We start from the raw sequence: 14,552 nt of genomic DNA on the forward strand, positions 1-14,552 counted from the left end.
GCGATCCACTCTCCCTAAGGAAGGCTGTGGTTTGGGGGGAGGGTTAGAGTGCAGGTATTTCATTCACAGATTGTGCTCCATTATAGTTATGGAATCAGTGTATTAAAACATTGACAACTGAAGATGCTTGTGTTTACTCTAAAATGTGAGCAATATGACGTAATAAGTTACTATACAGTCTAGCATTTTCTAAACCTATCAGCTGACTGTTACAACAGTTCATTTATTGTGAGGGTAGGAAAATGAAACCCTCTCTGTACTGATTCATACCAATGACAGGCCTCACAAGTGACTTCCTTGGATACAATCAGTTTTCTACTCAAGGGGTTCGTAAAGGATAAAATTATAGGAAGGACTGGGGGTGTTACTCAGTGGTTAGAGCGCTTCCCAAGCAGCCACAAAGCTCCCAGGACAGCAGCAAAGAAGACACATTTCATTAGTAAATAGCTAAGGAAACTTAACATTAACATCTTGCTCATTAGCTTTCTCTTTGGTACCTAAACATGCAGCAGGCTCTTCTCATTCATATAGTTCATATCTATAATCACAGCCATCAGAAGCAGTGGCGCCGCCTGCGTGAGACTAGCTGACTTAGGAGCTAGGGAACCAGGGCATCATTTTTACCTGTACTAAGGGTGAATTAATCACTACAGTGGCCTTGAACTTCCAACTGCGTACATAGAGTTCTTTCCATTAAGAATGCAAAACTAGTTCTCAGAACGTTAATGTGTACAAAGGATTTAACTGCACTACTTTCCCCATTTACATTTGTTCATTCGCTTTTCTCATCAAATATTTATTGAGCACCTATTATGGAACAGAACTATTATGAACAGGAGCCCTGCACGCATTTAGATAAATAAGACGTAAGTGCTATTTAGAAAAACCATAGTTACCTCATCCATTTTCCTGACATACAATATAACCATCTGATGTATTTTCCTGACATATAATAACGGCCTGCTCGTAGACCGTAGCCCAGATTCTAGTGAAACTGAGAGCTCACATGTGTATTCCAGTTCCAATATTCTAAATATGAGTCAAAGGAAATATAAAAGAAACCGAGAACCGATGAAATATGACACGAAACAGATTTAAAACATCTGTTCTCCACTGCCAGCTAAGCACATGGAGAATAAAGGTGAATACCCAGTCGATTTTTTTTTTGAGAAAAGGACACACACACACACACACACACACACACACACACACACAAATCGTATAGTACTTAATGACACCCCTTCATATTTTAAAAGGCAAACACAAGACATGTTAAGAAAACTAAACAAAACTCCATAAAATAATTTTCAAGAACGATGTATCCATTCCCACCCCCGCCCCCGAATATACTCCTCCAAGCTGCTCCTCAACGCTGCTGAGCGGGCAGGAACTTACTTTCCCTGACTTTGGCTCAGGGTCAAGCGCCCCGAAATCTGCAAGGAGAAGATAAACGGTCCTCCACGCCCAGCTTCCACTGGGAAAGACAAGGAGGACCGCGCAAGGACCTCGGGCAGCTTGCGTGCTGGAGACCATCGGGCGGTGCTGGGGTCCCCTCTGGCCGAGCCCCACTTCTCCACCTCCCCGCCTGGTGAGCGCGGCCTCGCCCCGCGCACCGGAGCAACGTAGAGGATGGAGAAGCTCGGCGGACCTGCAACCAGACCAGACCTACAGCGCCCACCCTGCTCCCTCCCGCCGCCCGGGCCCTGCTGAGGGGACTCTGACCTCTCCGAGCCCCGGGGCTGCTGCTGCTCCCGCTGCTCCCCGTGCTCGGGCTACCGCTGCCCGAGCCGCTGCCGCTGCTGCTGCTGCTGTGGCCGCCGCCGCCCTTGGCGTTCTTGCGCGGGGCCATTGCGAGCTTCTCGAGGGGACTGCAGAGGACGGGGGCCTTGCTGAGTGCGCTAGGGACACGGGGGATCCGCGACTCCTGCAGCAACGCCTCAGCCTTCACCGCGCTCGCCGCGCCTCGGAAGACTTGCACCAGCGTGTGGCTGCACGGCAAGAATCGCGTGCGCCCAGCTTGCGACTCCCTGGTGGACAAGAGCGCACAACTACCCCGGCCTCGGCCCCGCCCCCGCCAGCCTCGGCCCACCCACCAGATCTGAAGGATAGCAACACGAGCCAATCACGAGAACCACTGACCGGGGGCGGGGCCGCCTACGCTCCCCAGCCCTCCGCAGGTCGAAGCAAGTCAGGAGCTGCGCAGCGGCTGCAAAGCCGGAGCGGCATGTGGCTTTTTAGTCTGCTTTGGTCCTCTGGAACGTGGCAAACGTGGAAGCCGGCAGGGCTCTCGCGAGCGTTGCCGCTCTAGCTCCAACGGGATGGGGCGGGCATGGGGGCGGTGCCGGAGAGCAGCGCACCACCTCTTGGCTTCTTCCTAGGAATTTGGTTCCGGTGCCTAAGCACGCACCAGGAGCGCAAGCGTTTTCTTCAAAAAGGAGACGCCACGGTTCCAAAAGTACACCATGGTCGTTGATCCTTTCAAGGGTCTATGCCATTTGTGCCAACAGTATTTTTGGAAAGCCTTAGTTAAGACATTAAAAAAATGTTAATATGACTCAAAAACCCCATTTTCTTACCATACAGGACACTGATATCTGCCCCGAAATCTACCCCCGCCAGACTAATACCTAGAGTTACTGGAAGTGCCCAGCCATTGATCGCCGCCTGTGCTTGTGCATGTGCTACCTGCGGATTGAGAACTGGGTATTTTAAAAATAAAAATTTTTTTAAAATGGCAGCATTTGGGCAAACCAGCTAAGGACCATCATCATTTTTTGTTTCACCAATTGCTCACGTTGTGTCTGTGAAATGTGTGGTGATTTGATAAATCGCTGTCGACTTCCAGAGACACTCCCCGGGTTCTGGACCACCTTGTACCCCCCTAGCAGTAGAGCCAGGGAAGCCACAGCTTTGGGATGCCCAGCTTTATTCCCCTTTTGCAGCTTGTAGTTTCCTCAGCCACCACCAACAACTGTTTTGGGTCCGCTGGCCTCTGCCTTGTCAGCTGTGAATGGCTGGGGACTGCCCAAGTAAATTGTGGAACCCATCAAGGCCAGCGTGGCGGAACAGCAGAAAGGAGGCCTCCTTTTCGTACAGCTATGAGATGGGGGGCGGCAGTCTGTTTTCACTGCATCTCTTTATCTCTCAGCCTCCTTTCTTCTCTCTTGGGCGCCCCTTACTGCCCGCAGAGGACATTATTTCAGCAGGAAATAATGATGGGGAGAAGCTGAGAGACAAATCTGATTCATATCACTTAATAAAAGATACTGAAATCTAAACTACAGTAGATAAATAAGTAAGGACTCTTGTTCCCCAAGATAAAACTTTTAGATTCTCACAAAACAATATTGCAGAACTTAAGTTTGGGGAGATCTAAAATATCACCCACAAATGTTTTAAACCCTTATTCCCCCATGGTGATGCTGATTGGGGAAACTGGGGAGTCTTCAGGAGGTGGGACCTGGCTGCTCAAATAGGTCACTAGGAGCAGACCTTGGAAGGTCGTGTTATTAGTCCAGGCTCTGCTCGTCTGCTGTCATAGGCTCCCATTGCTTCTACTGTTATGACTTCCCTCACCATAATAAAGTCTCTCTGGAACTGTGAGCCAAAGTCACCCTTCCTCCCTCGGTTTATTTCCTTTGGGTATTCACAGCAATGCAAAAGTTACGGATCCAATAAAGTTACGAAGTTGGTGATGGAGAGGTATTCCTGCATGCAGAATTACCTTCAAATTACTCTTCCTACAAAAGGCCCAGCATACAGTAGAGAATACTTCACCTGACTCCCCACTTCCTGTAGCAAAAGCTTCTGGGATCATCTACACCCTCCCTGAAAAGACAGATTGGAACCTGAGTGTGGGCCTTTATCAAAGTTTGGGGAAATCGGATTTCTTTAGCAGCTGTCTCCAAGAGGCCGGAAAGGGAGGCTTTCCCCACATTCCCAGAAACTAAAGCTGGTGTTGTCTCTAGCAATAAGGACATAGTCACATCTCCACTCCATTTCCCTCGGGAGTCAAGAGGGTCCCCTTTCCTTTAGAGACCTCCATTCAAGCATACTAGGATTTCTGACTTCACTACAGAAAGAAATTTCAGGATGAGCCAATAAGAACAGAGTTGGGGGGCTGGAGAGATGGCTCAGAGGTTAAGAACACCGACTGCTCTTCCAGAGGTCCTGAGTTCAATTCCCAGCACCCACATGGTGGCTCACAACCATCTGTAATGAGATCTGGCACCCTCTTCTGTATACACAATAAATAAATAAAAATCTAAAAAAAAAAAAACAGAGTTGGAGATTTTATTAAAAGAAAGTTTTAATGTAGATCTTAAGCAGAAGGCTTATTAGAAAGAAAGATGCTACAGAGAGAGAGAAATAAAGCACACCCAATAAGACAAGTCCACACTCTAAAGGACAGATGAAATTTGGTTTCTTTACAATGGGTGTATATGAGTTAGGTTTCCAATGGGACAAACTGCTGAGGTGACTATTAAACATCTCAAAGCAGACGCTTGGCAGCCAGGCTCTCCGGGCATCCCTCAGTCACTACACCTTACAGAGCCTTCCTAGCTGGCATTCCCCGCCCCCTACTCTAAACTTCTCCAGCCCAAGGACTGGACTGCCCTCCCCACAGCTGCCCGTCCCTATATAATCCAACCATTTTGGTTACCCGTCCTTTTGTCTACTCTATTTGGGCCTCCTGGCTTCTGTACCTGGTTCCCATCTCTCCCCTTTCCCCTTGCTCCATCTCCTCACATGGCTCAGAGATATGTCCACTCTGGGCTCTTCCAGATGTCCCTGCCTCTGGCTATGCTCTCCCACATATCTATAATAAACCTTCTCCTCCACCATACCTAGGATCAATCATATCCTTTTCTTTTTATTTCTTTTTTCATTCAATATGAGATTTGGGTAGCTCTCAAGTTACATCTAGAGGTTGCTAAGAAACCACTCCCTTTTTTTTTAACGTTGGCCAAAGACTGTAATTTGTAACAGGATGAAAAGATAAAGAATTTCTCTTAATAACAAAGTTTTACAGTGCATTTATGAGGGGCATCATCTAGGTCTAGGAGAGAATAGTGGTAGGATGTTGTAGAATATTACTTTAAATAGGCAAAGATGTGTTAGATTTGTTTATGCTGCAGAATATTACTTTAACTGTAAAGGTGTGTTACTTATATTTATGTTGCATTTGTTAATTATGAAAAACTGTATTACCTTGCCTGCCTAAGGCACTTGATTGGTCTAATAAAGAGCTTATTGGCCAATAGCTAGGCATGAGAAAGGATAGGCGGGGCTGCCAGGCAGAGAGAATAAATTGTAGGTGGAAGTTTCTGTCCTACCAGCAACTCCCAAATATCCAGCAGAGGCTTCATATTACTTATAAATGCTTGGCCAGTAGTTCAGGCTCATTACTAGCTAGCTCTTATACTTAAATTAACTCATAATTCTTATCTATATTTAGCCATGTGGTTTGGTACCTTTTCTCTGTATGGATTTCTCATTTTGCTTCCTCTGCATCTGGCTGGTGACTCCTGACCCTGCCCTTCCTCTTCCCAGTGTTCGTAGATTGGTCGCCCTACCTATACTTCCTGCCTGGCTACTGGCCAACCAGGGTTTAATAAACCAATTCAAGTGACAAATCTTTACAGTGTACAAGAGGATTATTCCACAGCATTTCCCAAGATAGGCTAGATAATGGAGTATATTTTCTGAATTTGTCTAATGCTAATAGACTACACATTGTTAATGTAATTACTGCCTGTATATATTTGTATATAGTTATTGTACTTATTGTATATAGTTTTTCTATGTTAGTTAAAACCTTTACTTTTTATTTAGACAAAAAGGGAGAGATGTTGTATGATATTTTGTTTGTGTTCTGACAAATAAAGCTTACCTGGAGATCAGAGAGCAGAGCTAGCCACTAGTTAACCATAGAGGCTAGGTGGTGGTACCTTTAATCTCAGCACTTGGGAGGCTCACGCCTTTGATCCCAGCACAATCCTGAAGACAGGAATATAAGGCAGGTGGAGACAGGATCTCAGCCCCCTTTTGGTCTGAGGATTTGGAGATGTAAGAAGTGACTGTTGCTGCTCCTTTGTTTCTCTGATCTTTCAGCTTCTACCTCAATATCTGATTCCTGGTTTTACTTGATAAGACTAATTAGGATCATGCTTCAATAAATAGGAGGAGAAATCTAGGCTGGGAAGGCAAAGGGAAGAACAAAAGGAGGAGGAGAGAATGAAGGACACACCCAGGGCCAAAAGCCAGGCAGCCACCAGCCAGCCAGACACAGAGACAGAAAGAAAGGAAAAAAGCCCCGAGGCAAAAGGATAAAAAAGAAACAGGTTATTTTAAGTTAAAAGAGCCAGCCAGAAAAGAGCTAAACTAAGGCCAAACATTCAAAACTAATACTTGTCCGTGTCATGATTTGAAAGCTGGTTGGTGGCCTAAAAGGAGAAGCCTGGTACACTAGGAGCATAAGGTTACACATCACTTTAGCCCTAAGTAGCACCTCCTGACTACTGCAACACACTTGGCTGAGAGGTTTCTAGGGATATACCATCTGGACCTAAGTCAGCAAAATATGTTATCTTTGATAAGATGCCTTTTGCCAAACACATATTTTCTCAGTGAGCCATTGGGTCCCTCTTGGAGGTATCTAAAATCTGAAATCCCCAGTTTTTCTCCCAGGCATTTTCCCCATGTTCGCACAATTCCCTCTTTCTATCCTGCCTCAGTACCACTGATATATTCCCTTAAGCAATACGGACAAAGATAAATTTTGTAAATACAGATCATAGGAAAGGAGAGATTTAATGACATTTATACACAGAATGGTATAAAATCAAATTTATAACAATTCTTACAGATTCAGGAATTGTGAATATATGTGGTTTGTTTTCAGATACTAAACTCTCCACATTAAGCAGTTAGAATGATGCATTTTACATCTGTTTCTACTTCCCACTTTATGGGCATCAAAAATGTCAAGCTTGTCTGGTACCTGCGTTCTCTTTCCTAAGATCTTTCCTCAGTTTGGTGTAGGGAGAGATGGGGAATCTATGTGTCCCTGGAATTATAGGAAAGGGAAAATAACATGTGTTAGCCTATCCTTTTCTCTGAGATTTCCAGTGAGACTAAGGGTGAATTCTGGGTGAAACAATGTTAAAATGGCCATAAAGACAGCACTTAAGTAAGACAATGTATTAAAATACCAACTCGGTGGAGCCACACCAGTACGCCTTTCTGACATTTTCATAGCCTTCCATGGCTTCCCTGAGATTTGTAAGCGTGAGCCAAAGAATACCATTTGTTTTGTTCTGATTTCTTTTTCTTTTCCTCCTGTTGACTCTTCAGAACCTCCAGTGAGACACTTCCAAAATGAGAGCTTTGGGCATTAACTTTACTCACTCTGATACTGGTCTAAAGCTCACTTTAACTTGCTGCTTAGGAAATGCCCTCGTTTGTGTGCAGTATGCCTAATGGAAACATGATTATTCCAAACCTAGATGAGTACTCTTTCATCTTCTTTAATATAGCAAATTGATCTATAATGAGAGAATGAATTTCAACTGCTCATCATACATTTGTATATTTTCATATCATGGTATAGAAGATGCTAGTTACTCTGAGAGCTATAATCATAAAGACAAGTATTCTTTTAAAAGTCTATAATGTTTTACTAATACTTGAGAATTTCATAATGTATAAAATGTATTTTGATTATATTCAAACCTCTTTCTCCCCTGACTCCTTCCAGATCCACCCCCTACAAACTCACCTTCTCTCAACTCCATGAATTCTATTTTGTTTCATTCATAGCCCACCGAGTTCAATTTGTGATACTCATGTGCTCATGAGTGTGAGGTTATGTCCACATGATTGAGGTAGTCATCTCCACATGGGAGCATGCTTGACTTTACTAGGGGCCATACTCTTAAAGAAAGCTGACTCTCTCTTTTCCCCGAAAAGGTCTCAACTGAGGCTAGCCCCCAGTTAGTGTTGGGGGCTCCTGAGCCCCTCCTTCTCTATGCTGGAATGTTGACTATCCTGGTCCTGTGCAGGTCTTGTGTGGGCAATCATAGCTACTGTGAGTTCATGAATGCAGAGGTCTTGTGTCCAGAAGGTGTCATTTTGCTCTAGTCCTCAAGTCCTTTGATTCTCCCAACCCTTCTGCCTCTTCATCCTCTGCGTTTGATCTTTGGCTGTGAGGGGTGAGATAGATACTCACGTGTGGCTGAGCACCTAATAGATGCTTGTTTTCTGCACTTCAGCAGTTGGTTCTGTGTTAACCACACAAACTTCTCCTATGATGTGTGAGCTGCATTAAATACAGGTCTACACAGGAACACTTTTGAGTCTTCCCAAAACAATTTCTCCTGTATTAGTTATAGTTCAACAAGTTAGTGAACTGTCATTTGCAACAAAAACTTGACTCTGTTACTACGGACAAGATAAGCTTCTAAGTCACTTCCTCATGAAAAACATTTAAGTAATGATTATTGGTAGGAAATTGATAGAATTAACATACTATTCTTAAGTCTTAAACTTAAAGCTGGATAGAGTCTAACACATAGGGAAAATCCAAGTGTTGGGGAATAATAGTTAATTTCAATCATAGCAATATGAGATGTATAAAACGAAGCATTCTATTTAGATGGAGTTTTAAAAAGTAACTGAGATGTAGAGAATAATGTGAAGAAATTCAAGAATTCAACTTGCCAGGTAACGTTACTAAAAATACAGTTTTGTGTCTTGAGTATGTGTGTGTCTTTCATGGAACCACCGTTCTCTGAGAAACAGGTCTCAGATCCAGGGGGAAGTTTCCTGAAACCAGCATCAAGGATCTTCCAGGTTCACAAAGTCTAACTATATAAAGCAGGTGATTTTTCCTTACAATAAAGACAGTTGTTGAAGTCGACCTAAATCCTTGGTAGTTCATGGGAAAGTATGCATAAGTTAACATGAAATTCGTATTAACTTAACCACCCCTTGTATTTTGCAATGGTGTCCTCCTGACTGGAATCTATTCTGCAATCTCATAAGCACATGACAAACGTTATTGAGCTTGTACCAAAACAAAATCCTAAGGAACTTTGCCAAAGGTCCTGGCAGCATGAAATTAACAGGGACATCAGCCACCTGCAGCGTAAGGAGACTCCATTACTCTAAAGATATCTACTAATCCATATGAAACACTGCAATATTTCCTTACCTTAGGGAGGACAGCATTCAAAGTTTCATATTGTAAGTGTGCAGTAAAAATCCTGAATATTTTTCAGTACTTTGTGGAATTACTCCAATACTCCCTATTAATTTCTCTCTTGGCAGATTTTTGTGAGTTAGAGACAGTTACCAATATCCTAGATTCTTGTATAATATTAGAGGGACCAGCCTTAATATTATACATCCCAGGGGCTCAGGAGAGAGAACTACTAACGGCGAGGACTATTTTCAGGAAATAGAATCTCAGCACACCGAGCTCTATAGTCCACTTGCTTTAATTCCTCTGGCATAACATCCTTTATACACAGCTTCAGTTCTTTTCTCATGTCTAGCTCCTTTCTTGGCTGATTTCTCTCTATATTTATCTACTGCTCCCTCTAAGTTCTATCTTAATTCTCTTGTCTTAACTCTGCCTCATCTAGGTCCTTTTCATCTTGTTCTTACCCAGCTAGTACTTCCTCATCTGGCTCTTCCTCCTCTTCCATCTCATTCCTCTAGTACTCTCTTCTAGCCCTTCAATCTATTTATTTATTTATTTATTATTTTTTATTTTTTTGTTTTTTTTGAGACAGGGTTTCTCTGTGTAGCTTTGCGCCTTTCCTGGAACTCACTTGGTAGCCCAGGCTGGCCTTGAACTCACAGAGATCCGCCTGGTTCTGCCTCCCGAGTGCTGGGATTAAAGGCGTGCGCCACCACCGCCCGGCATAGCCCTTCAATCTAGTTCTTCCCCATCTCAGTTTGTTCCTCTCAAGTTCTTACCCGTCTAGTTCTTCCATTCTCTTTTCTCTTCTCCGTCTCCCCATGCCCTGGAAGTCCTGGTATATAAAGCCAGGCTTCCAGGGTCAAACGGAGGGGTGATAAGAATCACATAGAGAGGCAATAACCGTTAATTATCATTTGCAACCCCAAAGGGAAGTGGCCAATGGGGAAATGAATTAACTAAAGGCTAAATTCAGGTAATATCTAAGAAGAGGGCTCTTATGTGCTCAACTATAATCTTAAGTGTGATTGGTAGAAAATGTTAAGAATCTATAAGTTGCTAGGTCAATGGGAGAAAATAAAACTGTCTTCTTTTTTCCTGTGGCTCCTATCTGTCCAAGCTATCTGCCAATTTTCTGCAGGGTGGGAGAAAGTGTGCTCAGTCTTTAGGCAATCCGTGTACAGGTAGATGCCTCTGGTGATAGTTAAAGAGAGATCTGGAACTGGAGGTAAGATCTGGGAAAGGAGGAAGTAAGGCTTAATTGGCACATCCGCCAGGCCTTCTCAAACAGGTAGCCTGGATGGTTAAGTCTGTTCTTAGAGAATACAGAGGTATCTCTGATAAAGTATTCTCCTCCATCTGGGGATGGACCTGGCCGGATGCTGCTAATGATGATAATTACAGGGAGGCTTGAATTGAGGTTCTGGCTGAGCATAGCTGTCAGCGCAGAAGGTAATCTAAATATTCCTAGAAGTGGTTAGGTAAGGAGTTAAAGGTCTATAAAGTTAGTAAGGGCTGTAAGAAAGGAGGGTCCGAGCTGAATTGTGTAAAGCTATTACTTAACATCCACCTGACCTAAGTGGTGTCTCCTTGTGGAATTTACCTTAAATCAGGAGACTTGCATGTGGACTGTTATTACTGCTAGTCCTTGAAAGTGGCCAAGGGAGATATCTGATTCCAGAGAAAGCCTTTCCTGAGGCAGTTCTCCAAATACCTGGAATGTGTATGTCCAGAGAGTGATCAGTCCACACTGTTAGCCCTTCTTGGGGAAAAGTCAATTGGAAAAACTATGAAGGCACACATGACTTTCATAACAGAATACAGCTGATATATAACAAGCCAAGTAACACCAAAAACTCCTTGGGATTTGTCTTCCTCAGGAGGAATTCCCTGATCCCTCCAGGTAGTGACTTTGCCATAACCAGCTGAGTTCTTATGATATGTTCCTGCGGCTCGCAGCACTAGATTTATCTCTTAGCAGATTTTTTTTTTTTAAATTAGACACAGTCACCAATATTGTAGACGATCCCTGAAGGTTCTTATCCTGGCACCAGAGTGTATATTAATCTAGTGCAAATGTAGTAGAAATTGTCTCTGAACTGCTGTCTCACAAGTTATATAAGGGTTTTTTTTCCCCTCTTCTTTAAGTATTCACACCACATTTAATTTTTCTAGCTATACACAAAAGAGGAACACAGTTACCAAAACGTATACATACAGAAGCAGTTGTGTAAAATCCCTGTGTAGATGTGTCTAGGAGATTATTTAAATGCCATTTTCCTCCCAAAATTTGAGAAAATTGAAATAAAAAAACAAATAGCTTGATACGGTGCTCAGGGCTAACTAAAAGCAATCTAAGTTATAAACGGTAATTAGGACACTCTGTTCCAGCCCCAGCCCCGGGGGAGGCCTGTTGCCATGTCTACTGAGATGTGTAAGCTTGGTGGGTAAGACAGTGTCCAGCAGAGAGCAGGGATGATGGGAAGGGCTCCCTCCTGTGCTCTCTGCACTTACCCTCTTCCTGCTGAGGAGGACTTTCCCCAACACTGCCCATGTCCACACATCACTTCAGGTGTTTAGCTCAAGCTGCACAGAAGCCCTCAAGCTGTGATATCCATGGTGAGCACTCTAGATAAAGGTTGAAACGGTTGTACACAAAACACTGGGCAGCTGCATGTAAGGAATAACAGTTGACAGGGATCCAGGAGAATAAAATTACTGTGTGGAAAAAAAAGGCCTTTGCAAACAGCACTCAACTTGAAAGGTATTATTTACATAAACACTGCTGGCGTAGCCCACTGATCATTTATTCCGTTCCCAAACTGTGGGCAGCCACGAATAAGCTGTGGTGAGAAATTAAAAAGCAAGCATAGGAGAATGAAACCATTGTGTGAGTCTGTGCAGCAACCACTTGGGGACTAGAGTAGCTGCATTCAATGAATTCATGTTTAAAACAGGAGCTCTGCCCCGTTTTAAAATGCCAATTCTTCACAAGTAGAGTGAGTGCCTCACAGCGATGTGCTACTTCCCAATCAGACTAGCTCGGAGCAGAGAACATAATCCATGAGTGGCATAAACTTCAAACGAGAGCGAGGAGTAAAAGACATATCCCACGGGCTAGGTGTTTGCCTGGTTGGTGTTTTGTTATTGCTGTTTATTTGTTAACTACTTCAAGTTAGAAGATGAGTCTAACACCAGTATTGTGCTCAATATTATTATTACTTTTCAGTATTATTTATAGTTGGTTGGGCATCTGTGTTTGCATTAAGATCTTAGCAAATGTCAGTAAGTTGCTGTGTACTAGCAGTTTATATGAATGGAAATGCCATTCCCAAGAAGGATGGCCAGCGAAAATGGTTGATTCAAGTATTAAAACACTGGGCTCTATCTTCAGGGCTAGGTCAGGTCTCAGAAAAATGCTGCTCAGAAGGAGTATGTACTATCAGCTACAATGGTCAGCGCACTACGGTTCCTTGGGGCCTGTGTGTGTAAGAGGCCTCACGGCACAGGAGTCACGTGACTCACAGGCCATCACCAAGTGCTGGCGCTCAGGCTTCCATCATCTTTGCCTCCAGGACAGATGCCTGGGTAACCCTGGCCCTCTCACCTGCTATTTCTAAAGATTTCTCTTCCCTAGCCCCTGAAGGTAACCTGTATTTTTAGTCTGGTACAGGGAGCACAAAGAAAAGGGACTCAGAACACAGCTACCTCCTGGCCACCTCATCCTTTTACCCTTTCCTCCTGCCCTGCTCTCAGTGCCTTATGAGCTAAAGTGCTGTTCTTGGTTGATCTGGGAGGCAGGTTAGAAGCACTGTAACTTTGGGGAACAACCTCTTCTGGCTAACAGGAAGCCCTCTTTCATCCCTACCACCAATCAAAGAGCAAGTTGCTGGGGTGGAAGGACCAGAGGCTCAGCATGAAAACTTTCCAGTTCCTACATACTAATGGCTCTGCAGTAAGTAAGGCCATGCCAGAGGTACAGGCCAAAAAAATTGACACCTGGGAGTCAGCCGTGGAGAGAGCTTGCTGATATGCTGTAGAGCAAGACATTCGAGGCAAGCAGGCTTGTTGCATTCCCATCACTCCAAAACCCATTGTCTTAGTTAGGGTTTTCTGTTGCTGTGGAGAGACACCATGACCACAGCAACTCTTATAAAGAAAACATTTAATTGGGGTGGTTTGCTTACATTTTCAGAGGTTCAGTCAATTAGCATCATGGTGGGGAGCATGGCAGTGTGCAGGCAGACATAGTGCTGGAGTAGTAGCTGAGAGTCCTACATCTTACAGGCAACAGGAAGTCAACTGAGACACTCAGCAGTATCCTGGGTATAGGAAACCTCAAAGCCCATGCCCACAGTGACACACTTCCTCCAACAAAGCCATACCCACCCAACAAAGCCACATCTCCTAATAGTGCAACTCCCTGTGAGATCATGAGGGCCAAGTACATTCAAACTACCCCTCCCCCCGACCCACGCTTTCCACAGTGCAGACTCAACAACCATCTTGGAAATCCTCCTTCTGTCCTGAGCATCCCTCTTCTCTATTTTTTTCTGGCAGGAGCATAGACACTTTTCTTGCAGTTATCACCATTTGCTGGCAGTAAGCAGATTTAAGGTGGTTAAGGAGACAGTTCAGTTTTACCTTTTTCTTCCCCTCCCAGCCTTTCCACTTCATAGGTGGGTCTTTGGTTCAGTGTGAGCTAAAGAACAAGCCTTTGTGCTGTCTCTTCTTGTGCTAGCTCAGGCTCAAGGCTGTCATTCTGTGGCTGCTGTGAACATTGATCACCCACTCATTATTTTCTGGGTGGCTGGACAATAATCAAAAAAGGGAAGTGCCATTTCCCACACTTCCTGAAGTATCTGTCTGGTGATTATGACCAAGGGTCAGTTGCTCAACACCGTTTCAGATGCTCCCTAGCCTTCTTCTCACGCTTCTTACTTCCTAATGGCCAACTCATCCCACAGAGACCCTAAAGGTAGTTCAAAAAACTAATGAGAAGGTTTGTAGAAGTTCTTGTCTTACTCTATGGATCCTTTGGGTGACTGCCACTGCAGACCCTTCCTTTTAAAGCAGGACCACAGGGTCATGGTACTTCACTCAGCTGTACCTCCCTCATATCCAGCAAACCCTCAAGTCTCTCTCTCCTCCATCTCTTCTCTGCACTGGGGAGGGCTTCACTGGTTGCCTAGAAACCACAGAGCATGTGTCCACTGCCTTCGCTTACATAGTCAAGTTGGAGCCTCTTTTACTCAGGTCTAAATTGTTTTCTGTTAATGTAAAAAAAAAATAGGCACTTGACAAAGAAGTATGTGGTGTGTGGTGTGTGGTGTGTGTGTGTGTGTGT

General features: G+C 44.1%; 1 protein-coding gene across 2 annotated transcripts in view; it reads right to left on the minus strand.

Annotated features, from left to right (window-relative positions):
- Positions 1-2,262, minus strand: part of Asph (aspartate beta-hydroxylase) — a 212,872-nt gene extending 210,610 nt beyond the window's left edge. Inside the window, exon 1 of one of the 2 annotated variants that reach the window (XM_059253835.1) lies at positions 1,723-2,070. In XM_059253835.1, the coding sequence (XP_059109818.1) occupies positions 1,723-1,849 (127 nt within the window). In that variant the 5' untranslated portion in view covers positions 1,850-2,070. Of the gene's footprint in view, positions 1-1,722 lie in introns of both variants that reach the window. The other variant, XM_059253836.1, reaches the window with a different exon arrangement.
- Positions 2,263-14,552: the final 12,290 nt, after the last annotated feature.

This window comes from Peromyscus eremicus, chromosome 2 (assembly GCF_949786415.1).
Source record: "Peromyscus eremicus chromosome 2, PerEre_H2_v1, whole genome shotgun sequence".
In the NCBI taxonomy this organism is placed as follows: Eukaryota; Metazoa; Chordata; class Mammalia; order Rodentia; family Cricetidae; genus Peromyscus; species Peromyscus eremicus.